Source organism: Heterodontus francisci, chromosome 18, assembly GCF_036365525.1.
Source record: "Heterodontus francisci isolate sHetFra1 chromosome 18, sHetFra1.hap1, whole genome shotgun sequence".
Taxonomy (NCBI): domain Eukaryota; kingdom Metazoa; phylum Chordata; class Chondrichthyes; order Heterodontiformes; family Heterodontidae; genus Heterodontus; species Heterodontus francisci.
This window is the reverse complement of record NC_090388.1, coordinates 52,671,488-52,687,050: the sequence shown is the minus strand read 5'-3', so window position 1 is coordinate 52,687,050 and position 15,563 is coordinate 52,671,488. Positions and strand designations below refer to the sequence as shown.

Genomic DNA, 15,563 nt, shown 5'->3' with positions numbered 1-15,563 from the left:
CAGGTGTCAGTAGCCATGTCCTCAGTGGGTAGCCCTTGTCTCTAAGGAACCATCCTTGAAGACATGAAGGAGGCCAGAAAAGTTCTGGCATCTGGGACTGCCTCAAAATGTAGGCATTGTGGCAACTTCCCGGGAAGCTTGCACAGACCTGCACGATCTGCTTTCGGTGGTTGCAAACCACATTGAGGGAGTGGTAGCCCTTCCTGTTGATGAAGGCCACTGGCTGGTATTCAGAAGCCTTGATGGCCACATGTGTGCAGTCAATAACACCCTCATCAGAGGGAATCCAGCAATGACCCCGAACCCAATGGCCCTCTCAGCTTGAGAGTTGGGATCCGTGTGGAAGTACACTTAGCCATTGCCCCTCCTGAAAAGGGCATTTCTGATCTCATTGATGCACCAATGGGCCACTGACTGTGAGATCCTACGCATGCCCCCCATGGATCCCTTGAATGATCCAGAGGCAAAGAAGTTCAGCACCACAGTGACCTTCCATGCCACTGACATTGGATTTCCACCAAGTCCCCTGGAGAACAGCTAGTCCTGCATCATAGCGCATAGGTCAGTGATAGCATCTCTGGAGAGATGGAGTCTTCGTTGGCACTGCCTGTTGGGCATCTATAGGTAGTCGAGCCTTGACCTGGAGACCCTTTCTGGAGGGTACCTACTTCTGCATAGGAGAGCCACCTGTCTTCTACATCATCTGGAGGCCACTGCTGACCCTCCTGTGGCCTCACAGGTTGTTGCAGTGCCACTGCAGGTGCCTGGCCCTCCCTCCCACTCTGCTGCACCTTCTCATCAATGGGATCCCTGAAGCCTGGATGAATGAGGTCCATGATAGGTGGCCTCTCTCTAAGTACATCCTTCCCTACAAAAAGCCCCCCTCTTTACCCTGCCCCCCATTGTCACCTCTGATGAGGTGGCACTTGCCCCTGGCCCTCCTTGGCATAGCACCCCCACAATTCTGGGACCTTTGCTCCCACTCCTCAGACGATGCCCGATGTTGTCCCTTCTCTACCCTGCTTGGCAGTTAATGCTGCTTCTCCCGATAAACTCCCCTTGCAGCCAGCAATAAGCTCCCACCTCCATGTCACCTCCTAGAAGCAGGTGCTCCTCTGAAGTTCCATGAATCCCATCTGCCTTTAATAAAGTTTAAAACCACAAATAAAATTGCTGTTCAATAGGCTTCTTAAATACATTAATTACCTGCCCACCGTGTTGCCATCTGAACTTTGCCCTCCATCTTTGTCACCATTGATAAAATCAGGATGGGACATCATGACGTCGGACTTCCTGTCCGATGTCTCCTGTCCCAATTTTATGCCCCCCCCCAACCTCTGTTCCTGGCCCCAACGTTCACACCAAATTCAGCCCTATGTTCCTGCCTGCTCCCTCTACCAACCACCCACTCATGACTCAACATGACTTCCACCAAGCAAAAACAGTGAGATGGCGTTCCAAAGCAAGCTGGACATCATTATGGAGGAGACAGCATCACTCCCCATTCACCTTTACCATGTTCACAAAAAGCATTTGACAAAACATTTTCTGTTTGCAGAAGGACAAGATTAATATGTTCTTTTCCTCAAGATGCAACATGTGTAATCAAGCAGTGAATTCTTTTGCCACGATAGTCTATATTCACATATAAACAAGAAAATGTTTTCCAGATCCTTTTCCATGAAAGGAGTAGCCCTTTAATTGGACAAACATGTGTCCAGGATAATTTAATTAAAGCGGTAAAGCACTTTGAATATTTCACTAAATCTGTAATGAAGCTCTGCAAGTACTACAGTGAGCATTTTTAAAGAATTTAATGGTCAGAATTTTACATTGGGCGGGAGGCTCCACCCACTGGCAAAGTCAGGGGCGGGGCCACCTCCACCAGGCCTGGGAGCCACACTATGGCTTTACGTGGCCCAAGCCCTTAATTGGCCTCGGACAGGACTTCCACCACTCTGAGGCAAGAAGTCCCTCCTCCAAGAGCTGTCAGCCAATCAACAGGCCAGCCGCTCTCTGTCCCAGCAGCGCCACCGAGAGCGGTGGCCAATGCTGGGACTGCAGGCAGGGTGAGGAACAAGAGCGATGCCGGCCCTGGAAAAAAGGTATGTTTGTGGGGCCTTCCGGGGACAATCAGCAAGGGGGCATCGGATTGCGAGGTAGTGGTGGGGCTTGTAGTTCAGTGGGGGCGGTTGGGCTGTGGGGGGGCCCTCCGTGGGCCACAGGGTGCCCAATCAGGAAGGCCTCCCCCAGCCCGTCAGGAGGCTGCCAGGTTTTACTGAGTGGCCTCCTGGAGGTGCTGAGCTGCCTGCCAGCTGCTGGTAATATACTAGTGACAGCAGGAGGAGGCCCTTAATTGGCAGTTAATTGGCCACTTAACTGCCACTTAAGGCCTTAATTGGCCTGGGGTAAGTGAGCTATTTCGTGCCGCTGCCACCCCTTGTAAAATTGCAGCAGGCGCGGGATGTCGACGGGAACGGCCACCCCCGCCTCCCAATCAATTTTATGACTTCCTCGCTACCAGCCCCCACCTGCAGGGGGGTGGGGGGGGGCATAAAATTCCAGCCAATGTCATTTAAAACATTTTCACATCCTTTCCTGGTCAATTGAATTTTAAGATGGAACTAATATAATACTTTTTTTTTGTTTTATTGCTGGGTGGTGATACACTGGGCTGAATTTTTAAATCCTGATGAGGTTAGGAGGCAGGCGGGCCAAGAAATTCACGCCACCGACTGTTGTGCCAGATTGGGGCCACAATCTCAAACCACAAGCCATTTTTGAAATAGCTGCATCGGGTTCGGAATGGCTACCTACCTGCAAGCGGCAGGTAGCTAATTGAAGCCAATTAAGGGGCCTATTAAGGCCTCTATCCTGAGCCAACTGGGATTTTCTAGCTGGCATGTGGGCTATGAACAATGACTGAAACATGGCCAGCGCAACTAGGTGGCCTCATGGGAGGGAGTATGGTGCCGTGCTTAATCCAGTAAGGGACCCCCGCCCCAGCGCACCCGTTATGGCCATCAGGCCGCAGCCACTGGCTGTCCCGTGGAGGGGTTGCCCCTCCACGATAATGGCCAGGCAGCTGTGACCTTTTTTAATTTAAAAAAAATCTTAGCTTGTCCTCAGAGGGTGCCTCCATGTTGAGGTGCCCTCCCTCTCTCTCTCTCTCTCTCTCTTCATCTCACCTCAGCTGTGGGGCTGCCATTGCATCACTGCTGGAGGCCCTCTTATTGGTCTTCCAGCCTCGGGACCCCACCCACCACCCATAATTGGATAACGAACTGCTTCCTGGCTATTAATTGACCTGATGGTTTGAAAATAGCTGCGATGTTTCCGGTCCACACAGCACAGGGTTGGGACCTGAAAGGTTTCCCAGTGTCGGGGTCCAGACCCCAGAATAAAAATCCACCCCACTATGTTTATATATTGTCATGTCAAGACACGGAATGTGATTGTTGTTTGGGGTCAAGATGTGCACTAGCATCTAGGGATGGTGCGTGAGTTGGTATATCAGAAACACAGGTTAATTACAGATGAGAAAGGTCCTTCAGCCCATTTTCGTTGATCCAACCTGAAAGAAAACTAACGGTCCCCGACCCATTTTAGCATCAGTTGTTTCTTAAATGATTCCAGGCTGTTGACCTCCACTGCTCTATCTGAAAGTCTCTTTGTGTGAAGAGCAATTTCCTGACATCAGTCCTTTGATGTACATGGTGAGCAAGTTGAGAAGGTTTATGCAATTAGATGATATTTTTGGCAACATATTGGGCTGGCATATCTGTTCACCATCCAGGGACGCTACATGCTTTGGTGAGTATGAAAAGTCTGTGTAGTCAGCAATCAAGGATGGCATGTGAATCAGTCTGTAGGGATGGTATATGCACTTGGCAGTTGTGTCAGTATGCAAGAATACTAAATAAATACTAGGCATATCAACCTGTAGGGATTCTGCATGTGGTATGCAGTGATTCTTATACATTTCCAGACACAGTGGCGCAGTGGTTAGCACCGCAGCCTCACAGCTCCAGCGACCCGGGTTCAATTCTGGGTACTGTCTGTGTGGAGTTTGCAAGTTCTCCCTGTGTCTGCGTGGGTTTCCTCTGGGTGCTCCGGTTTCCACCCACATGCCAAAGACTTGCAGGTTGATAGGTAAATTGGCCATTAGCAATTGCCCCTAGTATAGGTAGGTGGCAGGGAAATATAGGGACAGATGGGGATGTGGTAGGAATATGGAATTAGTGTAGGATTAGTATAAATGGGTGGTTGATGGTCGGCACAGACTCGGTGGGCCGAAGGGCCTGTTTCAGTCCTGTATCTCTAAACTAAACTAAACTAAAGTAGCTATTACCAGCTAATGTTGTTACCAACCACATTGTAAAGCCAGAATCTCATCGTGTTTTACTTTGTGACTTTGCTCCAAGCTGTTAATATAATGTATATTTTTCTTCTTAGATCATCAATCTCTTTGTGGCTGTAATCATGGATAATTTTGACTATTTAACACGTGATTGGTCCATTCTTGGTCCTCATCATCTGGATGAATTTAAGAGAATCTGGGCTGAGTATGACCCTGAGGCCAAGTAAGTGCTGCCACTTAAATCTCAGAATTTGAAACATTCATTTTAGACATAGTATTCATTTTTTATATTCTATATTAGTCTGTCACAAACATTATATGCAATATGCTATATGCCATATTTATCTGTAACTTAGACTCTCAGCTGTACATTATGCATTAACCTAGCTCCTAAACTATAGGCCTGATGGACCACTCCTCTTGTGTAAACTCTGAACCACACATTACATGCAAGTATAATATAGATTTTTCTCTTCCCTACACCTGGAGAATTGGCAAACGCCCAGCATAGGAAAAAGAAAAGAGGATGCAGAAGCCAGTTTCTGAAACAGGTTTCTATCCCCAGTGTGCTGTCCTGTAATGTAACATGTGCTTGCAGTCTCTGACTGTAAAGGGACACCTGAAGAGATCTGGCACAAGGCCCTATTTCAAAACTCCTACAGTCTGGACGATGTGAGGAGTCTCTGGTGGCAGACAAAGGACTTTTAATATAACTCAAGCAGCCAGTGGGGACTGACAGAGGAAAAGCTACCTGTTTATCTCCTGCTTTCTGGCTTAAAGCCATTACGCAACTACCCGATTAACCCTGTACTGTCTGTCCTGCTTATCTGTCATATATACTACGGCCGAGAGTTTCTGCTGAATTGTGCTTTTTTGTGCAATTTTGCCAATATATGCGCAAAAGATCGTGCTATTTTAATTGCAAATTACATTCAGCGCAACTCGAGTTTCCATAATCTTTGTGTTAGCTTTAAAAATATCTGTTACTATCCCATTAGGGACTGGTAACTTTTAAAAAAGAGAAAGTTGAATTCTCAGTTATTTCTGAAAGAATTATGCCACAAGGTTTCACATTTTAAACAAAAACTTTCCTGTACAAGTGTTAAACAAAGAAAAACACTACTAACTTAACACTATAATTTGGAAACACATATTTTAAACTTAAAATCTAACAGAATGTGAAGACATATACTTCAAACTCTAAATCTCAACAGAACACTCCAATTCAACTGTTACTTCCACCCCAAGAATTCCCCTGTATGTTACAGGATCTTGGCGGTTTGTTCACTTTTCCTGAGACCAATCCAAAGTGTACCACAGCTCATAGGAATTCACTTTGATGTCCTAATTCCTTAGCTATTGTCTGAGATATGAGATCTCCAGGATCTGGAGATCCCAGCTTGAGCACAGGCCTCACTCAAAACAGAAACACACCTGATTCCCGATGGCTTCTTTGCTTCTGAGTCCAACTGACTTACAAAAGCCAACTGCTTGTCTGAAACCAGCAGCTTTCCAAAAGCCAACTGCTTATCCAAAGGCCAACAAACTGACTGTGCCTGCAAGCACACAGATCAAAAACCCAACAGGTACCCCCTGCATCATCTATCTCTATAGTAATATGACACATGGGATATCCCAGATAGCAATTTAAACTAATTATTTCCAACTCCAAATCTTCTCTTTGTTCTGGGAAATCATATGAATAATTAAACTGCCTTATTACACCAGCTGCAAACACACCATATCCATCAAGAACTTAACAGGGGTCTTCACACTTCGCTTTATGGCCTTACTAAATAAACACGGGCCACCCTTTTATTTGTAACCACCCTAGGCTTGTTTGCCAGCTTCTCAAACCAGGTCTTTTCATTTGTCTTGCAATAAAAAAAATTCAGTTCCCAAATTAAAAGTTACCTCTAGAAAATTAATACAAACCATGAACCAGATGATCATAACACATCGCACTAGAAGCAGGCCCCATCCACAAATTTGGCCACACCCCCAGGGTGAATTAATCACCATTGGGAGTTTCTGCTAATTGCACTCATTTGCAGGCCTTCAAGAAGCCTTCAAAAATTAAGTTGGATCTTTTGGGTGCAAGGACAGGAATAGGTAAATTTTGAAAGGTTTTGAATTTTTTTAATTTACGAAGGAATTGACTAATGTACCCCAACCTAACTAGAAAATAGTTTTGTATGTTTTTTAAAAATCATTTTCAGTCATTTACAATTGGGTTACACACAGGTGGTGAATAAACACTGACTTAAAATGCTTCTTTATTTGATAAACCCAGTTTCAGCTCTATTAATCAAACTTAATCTAGGGAATATTTTTAAAACAATTTTTTTTATTCCATTTTTAAAAAGTGCCCAATACACTGGTTCATAGCAGATTTTGTGTTCGTCGATATGCAAATGCCTTTGAGCAGAAATTCAGGGGAAAAAGGCTTTTCAAAACAGGTGCAATTTTGCACTGGAATTGCGGCCAAAGTGGAAATTCTACCCTGACATGTTTAAAGTTTTAAGTCAATTGGATCTTTTTAATTGTTTTGCATTTGCACTTGGTGTGTTTTGTTAAGTCGATGGAATGGTGCAATCATTTGTATATTTAATTTTTATGTTTCAGCAGCAGATGGGCTAAGGCAGGGAGGAGGTGGATGATGTTGCAGAAGTGAAAGTAGGCAATCTTTGTGCTGGAGAGACATGCGGCAGGATTGTCGGGCCCCACTGACATTGGGAACAGAAGCAGATGGGGCACAAAAGTGCCAGCAAGGGCCAACGTGCCGGTTTCCCGACCTGTTTCCTGGCATCGGCCTTTTTGGCCGAGGTGTGTTTGGGGCCGGCAGGGCTGCCCCCAATGAGGTGGGCAGCCTTGTTATGGGTACGTAATGAAGGCTGATTGGGATTTTCCAGTCGGCTTCCAGTTTCCCAACACAACAGGAGACAATTTAACTCTCTGGAGGTGGGGACACGACAACTGTCCGGCGTGCTAGCGCTCCAGGCCAGTGTACAATACCTTTCTGGCTGCCTGGGTGTGAGTGCAGCCAAAGGCCGTCCTGTAGAGCAATTTCGCCTGTCCATCTCTCCCCACAGCAGTGGCCTGGCTGTTTTTACTGCTTTTAAATATTTTTTTTAAGTTGCTGAGAGGGCACCTTCATGTTAACGCCCCCTCTCAGTTACTTACCATTCTTGCATCCTGCTGCTCTTCTGAAGCTGGAAGGCCTCTGATTGGCCCTCCAGCTTCAAGAACCTGCCCAGTACCCTTAATTGGACAGAGAACCTGTCTCCATGATAGTTAAGAGGTGCCCCAGTCAAAATTCCAATGTGTGACCTGTTTCCTCTTGGGGATGGGTTTGGGATCCAGAAACAATCCTGGTTCGTGTTTCCTGGCCCCAAAGCAAAAATTCATCCCAGGGGTGTTAAAATTACAAGCCAAAACTGAGCTGTGCATACTTGATTTTTAGTCAAAGTAAAATCCTGACTCTCTAAAACAAAATGGCTGCAATTTCAGTCCAGCGGCATAATGGGAGTCAGCAGATGAAAAAAATGATGGGGTGGGACATCTGCTCCTAATGACCTCTGGCATACTCCGTGCCAATGCCATGTTTGGAAGGACGAAATTGCAGGCATCCTAGGTGTGCACCAGAAGCCTGCAAAATGGGCAGATTGTGACATCATTCGGCCTTTAACTGATTTGGTGCCCGATCTGCCATTTGGACCTCACAGCACCTGTTGGTGCCCTCTCTTAAACACACACAGCTGACCAATGTTCACCTACATGATGGGCTCCCCACTAGCACTATTTAAAGGGATCACCATTCAACATCCAGATGAGGCAAATGGTATGTTGGCTTTCATTACAAGGGAATTTGAATACAGGAGTAAAGATGTATTGCTTCAATTATATAAAGCATTGGTGAGACCACACCTGGAGTATTGTGTACAGTTTTGGTCTCCTTGTCTAAGGAAGGATATACTTGCCATCGAGGGAGTGCAACGGAGGTTCACCAGACTGATCCCTGGGATAGCGGGATTGTCTTATGAGGAGAGATTGCAGAAACTGGGCCTGTATTCTCTAGAGTTTCGAAGAATGAGAGGTGATCTCATTGAAACTTACAAAATTCTTACAGGGGATGACAGGGTGGACGTGGATAGGATGTTTCCTCTGGCTGGTGAGTCTAGAACAAGGGGACACAGTGTCAGAATAAGGGATTGACCATTTAAGACTGAGATGAGGAGGAATATCTTTACTCAGAGGGTGGTGAATCTGTGGAATTCTCCACCCCAGAGGACTGTGGAAGCTCAATCATTGAGCATGTTCAAGACAGAAATCGATAGATTTCTGAATACCAATAACATCAATGGATATGGGGATGGTGGGGAAAAAATGGCGTAGCGGCAGATGATCTGTTTGAATGGTGGAGCAGGATCGATGGGCCAAATGGCCAACTCCTGCTCCTATTTTCTATGATCCTATGAGGTGCTGTTGACTTTTTTTTGCTGCGGCAGTATTAGTGGAAGTATTGTGTACTGTGTTGTTGAAATTATTGACAGAAGTTCTTTCAGTCATAAGGGAGTGTTGTGGATTTGAAATGTCTCTGAGTAGAAAACTTGCTGCCATTCATGGGGCTGTAGTTGCAGTTCCTCTTGGGCTGCAGTATGATAGGGAGATGGAGCTGAACTGGCAGAGAGGAAAAGCTGTTTGCAGAGGGAGGAGGAGGGCACTCAATAGATGGCCTTACACACCTAAGTTCTTCAGAGAGTACTGCTGCTACCTCCACCTCAGCTAGGAATAGTGTCTGCATTGGCTGCACTTCACAAAGAAGTTGGTGACAGAGCTGTCCCACCTCCTCCAACCAGACTTGCAGCTGCAGAACAGGACAAGGACAGCGCATCCAGTGGCTTTCAAGGTCACCATGGCCTTCAATTTCTACATCATTGGATCCTTTCAGGATGGAGCCGGAGATATGGCCAACATTTTTCAGTTTGCTATGCATTGCTGCATCCTGTAGGTTACCAAGACCCTGTACACCAGGAAAGGAAACTTCATTGTCTTCCCCTTAAGTGTAGAGAAGCAAGAGGAGCGCACATGTGGCTTTTCCAGGGTAGCAGACTTCCCAAGAGTGCAGGAAGCCTTTGGCAGCACGCACATGTCTCTGTGGGTGCCACATCTCAATAATAGATGTTCTGGAAACGCAAACGGTTCCTCACCCTGAACATGTAGTTGGTCTGTGACCACATACACACCATCATGTTGGTGAACGCCCACTATCCTGGCAGCAATCACAATGCTTTCATCCTGTAGTCAGTCATTCCCACCAACTACGAGCCACCATGTCGCACAAAAGGGTGACTGCTTGGTGAAAAGGGCTACCTCCTCTACACATGGCTGATGACTCCTCTCCTTAACATGTGGACAGCTTAAGCCATGATACAACAGGAACGACATGGAGCAGACCATTGGTGTGCTGAAACAACAGATCCACTGTCCTGACAGCTCAGGTTGAACCCTACAGTGCTCGCTGGAGCATATATCTCAATTCCTGGTGGTCTGCTGCATCCTACACAACCTGGCATTCATGAGAACACAGCCCTTGCCACCAGGCATTTGATGACCACTTCAGGAAGAGGAGGAATGGAGGAGGCATTCAGGACATCATCACTCCTGATGGACTGTCCATGAGCATCCCATCACACTCTGGTTCCCCTGAAAAGAGTCCCCAGATCACCATTGCTCCACACTTCCCCACCTTTCCATCCCTCTGTTACGGGCCATCACAGCATCCTCTTGGCCAAAATTCTCAAATAAATGACATCACAGACCAACCAGTGCATATCAACACTTGCAAAAACACATACTATACTCAACTATTCACCCTTAGTGCCTGTCTTGCAGGTGCCTTTGTCTGGTCTAGTCCTATGCAGTGCTACCCCCAGTAGATGAAGCATGGCTGGTGGTAGATTGCTGATTCAATGGGAGAGACTGCAGACGACATTCAGGACACTGTCAAGCAGCTCTGGGTCTTGAGGGCTTGGCTTCGGATTGCACCATCTCAGCAAGGGCGGCAGCAATCTGGGCTGACTGACTGACAGACAACAGCAGGGCACTGACGAAGTGGTAGTGGTGGAAGCACAAGTGCTGAGAGAAGAGAATCAGGATTGTGCTCCATGGAACCACTGGCACCTCCTCCTGCTCCCCTACGCCCAGCGTGGTGACTCAGGAATCCTTGTAATCTGCTGGAGTACAGATTGCTGGACTGCTTTGAAACCCTGCAAGCCCCTTTGAGCACTGATATCTGCAGCCATTATAGCAGCAATCTGAGCCTGCATGGCACCAAGCTGGCTTGCATGACAACAAACAGACATCTCATGACCTCAATCTGAGCTTGCACTGTGGCACTCAGATATTGGATGGCTTCTGCCTGTGCTGCAATGGAAGCTGAGACATCTATCATCAGATACTGCAACATGATTAGGTCCACCTGCGCTGTCATGGAATTGGCCATTAATTCCACGTTGAGAAGCATGAGCTCCAAGATCAGCGCAAAGCCCTGCACCAAGTTGAAGCCGGAGTCCTCCACGCTACTTGACAGTGACAAGAGGCTCTCTGACAGGTCCGGCAAAGCGCTAACTGTCTTGCTGTGCATACCCATTGGCCTTTTCCTGTAGGTTGCCCCATTGGAGTCCTCATCTGAGCCCTCCCTAGGAGCTGGATCACGTGCATCCCTTTCCCCCAATTTTGCTGCAGCCCACTCATGCCTGGTGAGTCACAATGTGCAGATTGCACCTGTATAATACTCTCTCAGGTATGTGTCATGCCAGTATCTTGAGACGTTGGCTGCAAGAACCTGAACAAGTAATGGTGTTTCACCCTCAGAGGTGTGCTCTTCTTTTTGCCCTTCATCACTGACTGGCCAAGCAGCAGGTCGTGGGTATCTGAAAGCATAACTGCACAAGGGGATGGTTGGGGTGAGGAAAGAAGGAGTGAGCGGAAAGTTGGTGGTGAGCCAGTCTCCGCTGGGTTGGGATTTTTCTCTCCGTAGGCCCTTAATTGGTCTTGGGCAGGACCTCCACCTCCTTGAGGCAGAAAGTTCTGCCTAATGGAGCTGCCAGCCAATCAGCGGGCGGCAGCTCTTAGTTCCAGCAGTGCCACCGGCAGCAGTAGCCACTGCTGGGACTACACCCAGCCGTCAGAGGCAACAGAAACGACAGCTCGGCAAAGAGGTAAGTGTCCCCAGCGAGGCCCGAAAAAATCGGCCAGGCCCCAGCCAGACAACTAGCTGGTCGGTTGGGGGAGACTGGTGGGGGTTTAGTGTTGTGCGTTGGGGGAGGTTGGGGCTTCAGGAGCAGCCCTCCGTGGGGAACAGGGTGCCCAATCAGAAAGGGCCCCCCCAACCCACAAGAAGACCGCCTGGATTTACCAGGCCGGGTTCTTGGGACCTTTGCCATTTGGCCGCCGAGAGTAAAATACCCGCGGTGGCGGTAGGAGTCCCTTAAGTGGCAGTTAATTGGCCATTTAAGGGCCTTGATTGGTCTGGGGCAGGCAGGCCACTTCTCACCGCCCTGCATAAAATTGAAGCGGGGGCGGGAGGGGGTCGGGAATGGTCCCCTGCCTCCCACTCAATTTTACGCCCCCCTCCTCCACCACCAGACCACTCACAGAATCACAGACTCATTACAGTGCAGAGGGAGGCCATTCGGCCCATTGTGTCCGCACTAACTGTCTCATTCCCTTTTGAATGCTTCAATTGAACCTGTATCCACGGCGGGCCGTAAAATTCCGGCCCTGTTGCTATCTGCTGCCATTCTCTTCAAAGTGCTTGTCTGGACGGCCTCATGGCCTCCTGTGGAAAGATGAGCTCATTCTTCCTTTCCACCTCCTGTACTAAGACCTCTCGCACTTCATCAGAGAACCTTTTGACCCGCTGCTTCATGTGTCAGCTTTCTTCCTGCTCACGAAGTCTCTCCCAGCCAACTCCAGCACCTGCTGCAGCCAGAATGCATCTCCCCTTTAAGAGGTGCAAGCTGTCTTTAAGAAGTGCAGGCTAGTTTTAATTGTTGCATTGCATGAACCTGGGCCTCCTGCCGAGTGCACAGCTACACAGCAGTACACTTAGCACTGGGTTGCACAGCACAGTCATGGAGGTGAGCTGGCAACAAGAGTTTACGTGCTACCTGCATCACCTCGATCGTGTGTGGGGTAATCTCACATCACTAATGGGCCTTATCCAATTTTAAACCCAGTGATTTTAGTTTTATGTGTTGTCAGCACATCCTTCAGCTCAACTCCATCCAAAAGGCAAATTCATCGCTGCCCGTAAATATCCATCTCTATGTGTATCTGTGGTTCTGTGTCTTTCATTTAGGAACATGCATTTCCTTCATTTTTCTTCACAGCTGTACACTTTCCAGTAACAACAAAGGGACAAAAATGAAATTCCATGCACACTTATGTGAGGCTAGTAAACAACATTTTCAATAAAGCTAATTGGTGGAGCTACATTTGTGTTGATTTCCATTAGGATGAAATTGTGATAATGAATTATTTAATGGTTGTTTGTACTGACTAACTAATGGATCTACAATTACAATGTGGAGAATTCAGTTTGATATTTTACCTCAAAAGAATAGTCTGTTGTGTGCTTAATGTCACTAATCAGTTCCAACCTTCTGTTGCTTAAAAGTGACCACTTTTGAGGCCTTCAAAATCCGGAAATCTATGATAGACCTTGTACAACACTAATGTGTGACGAAGCCCCTCTAATTTACAAGTGCCGAAATGTAATTCTTGACTGTGGAGTACCTTTGTAATTGAAACAGAAGGAGAAGGCACTTAAATCTAGATTTTCTGATTAGCATTATTTTAACCAACTTTAGCTGAACTACTTTATATAGTTAATATCAGCATTAAAATATTACCAATCAGAAAAGCTAGGCAATGGAATTCTGACCAACTTGTCTCTGCGGAGGTTGACTCTCCATATTGCCTGTAACATGAACATTCACTGCTTTAATCCAGATCAGGGCATATGTTTGCAAGTCCTGAAAAAAAATGAAGGCTGCCCTTGACAAATTGCAATAGACAATTGCTACATTGTCTAAGGGAAGAAATAGGTCATATCATCCCACGTGCAAAATCAGTGTCTATGGGGGCATTAATGCTTCAATGCAGGCTAATGGGTGTGATCCTCTATTCTGTAACTACTGATTGCAGCTGTTGGACTTTGGGGAGCTGCTGACTGGAAGCCAGAAACTTGTCCACGTGAGGAGGGAAAAATCTGAAGGAGGGTCACTCTGCACCTCTCTTGTTCACTACCTAGTGGTGCTTACAAAACATCATGTGGAGCGATGGAAATAGGTTGCCTACTGGCTCACCTACATTCTTGCCAATAGATGGTGTGTGGAGAATCAATTCGGAGGAAAAGTGGGAAATTAGCAGAAAGGATTACCCTTACTGTCACAAAGGACCTTATTTTTCAGTTGATAATTATATTTATTCTGTTTAAAATGTTGCAGGGGTCGCATCAAACACTTGGATGTGGTTACACTCCTAAGAAGGATACAACCGCCTTTAGGATTTGGCAAGCTGTGTCCACATAGAGTGGCCTGCAAAGTAAGGCTTAGTACACTTTGGAGATATATCTCCCAACCTTCTTACCCGACTCATGCATCATTAGCTGGTAAAGTTCCACCCATAGGGGAAGATGTTCTTTTTTTCATTATTTGTCATGAAATTATAAATGTAAGTTGGTGTGGAAACTTCTAGAAAGAATAATTCGGACAAAATTAATAGTCACATGGACAAATGTGGGTTAATTAAAGAAAGCCAGCATGGAGCTGTTAAGGGAAATTCACATTTGACTAACTTGCTGGAGTTTTTTAAGGAGATAACAGAAAGTGTCGATGAGGGCAATGCAGTTGATGTGGTGTACATGGACTTTCAAAAGGCGTGTGATACAGTGCCACACAACAGGCTTGTGAGCAACGTGATAGCTCATGGAATAAAAGGGACGGTAGCAACATGGATACGGAATTGGCTGAGTGACAGGAAATAAAATGTAGTGGTTAATGGATGTTTTTCGGGTTGGAGGAAGGTTTTGTAGCGGAGTTCCCCAGGGGTCAGTGTTGGGACCCTTGCTTTTTAGATTAGATTAGAGATACAGCACTGAAACAGGCCCTTCGGCCCACCGAGTCTGTGCCGAACATCAACCACCCATTTATACTAATCCTACACTAATCCCATATTCCTACCAAACATCCCCACCTGTCCCTATATTTCCCTACCACCTACCTATACTAGTGACAATTTATAATGGCCAATTTACCTATCAACCTGCAAGTCTTTTGGCTTGTGGGAGGAAACCGGAGCACCCGGAGAAAACCCACGCAGACACAGGGAGAACTGACATATATTAATGACCTTGACTTTGGTGTACAGGGCACAATTTCAAAGTTTGCGGATGATATGAAACTTGGAAGAAGAGTGAACTATGAGGAGGATGGTGTAGAACTGCAAAAAGACATAGACAAGTTGGTGGAAAGGGCAGACAGGTGGCAGATGAAGTTCAACGCGGAGAAATGTGAAGTGGTTCATTTTGGTAGGAAGAACAAGAGGAGACAATATAAAATAAAGGGTACAATTCTAAAGTGGGTGCAGGAGCAGAGGGACCTAGGTGTATATATGCATGTCATTGAAGGTGGCAGGACAGATTGAGAGAGCAGGGTTAATAAGGCATACAGCATCCTGAGCTTTATTAATAGGGGCGTAGAGTAAACGAGCAAGGAAGTTATGCTGAACTTATGTGAGACACTAGTTTGGTCTCAGCTGGAGTAGTGCATGCTGGGGACTTCTATTTGGTCCCAACACAGGGTCCCGAAGCCTGCTGGAAAATCCTACACTCTGCTTCATTTTTAACCACTTTCTTAACCTGCCCTGCCACCTTCAATGATCTGCGCACATTTGTACATTTCTTGCACCCCCTTTGGAAATGTACCTTTTATTTTATATTGCCTCTCCTTGCTCTTCCAACCAAAATGTATCAGTTCACACATCTCTGCATTAAATTTCATCTGTCACATGTCTGCCCATTCCACCAGCCTGTCTATGCCCTCTTAACATCTATCACTAGCCTCCTCACAGTTCACAATACTTCCAAGTTTTGTGTCATCCGCAAATTTTGAATTTGAGCCCTGTACACCCAAGT

General features: G+C 46.4%; 1 protein-coding gene across 5 annotated transcripts in view; it reads left to right on the top strand.

Moving 5' to 3' along the window:
* Positions 1–15,563, top strand: part of cacna1c (calcium channel, voltage-dependent, L type, alpha 1C subunit) — a 1,113,964-nt gene that overhangs the window by 1,017,438 nt on the left and 80,963 nt on the right. For all 5 annotated transcript variants that reach the window (XM_068050762.1, XM_068050758.1, XM_068050759.1 and 2 more), the window contains 2 exons: positions 4,456–4,583; positions 13,876–13,972. In XM_068050762.1, coding sequence (XP_067906863.1) covers positions 4,456–4,583; positions 13,876–13,972 — 225 coding nt within the window. The remainder of the gene's footprint in view (positions 1–4,455; positions 4,584–13,875; positions 13,973–15,563) is intronic.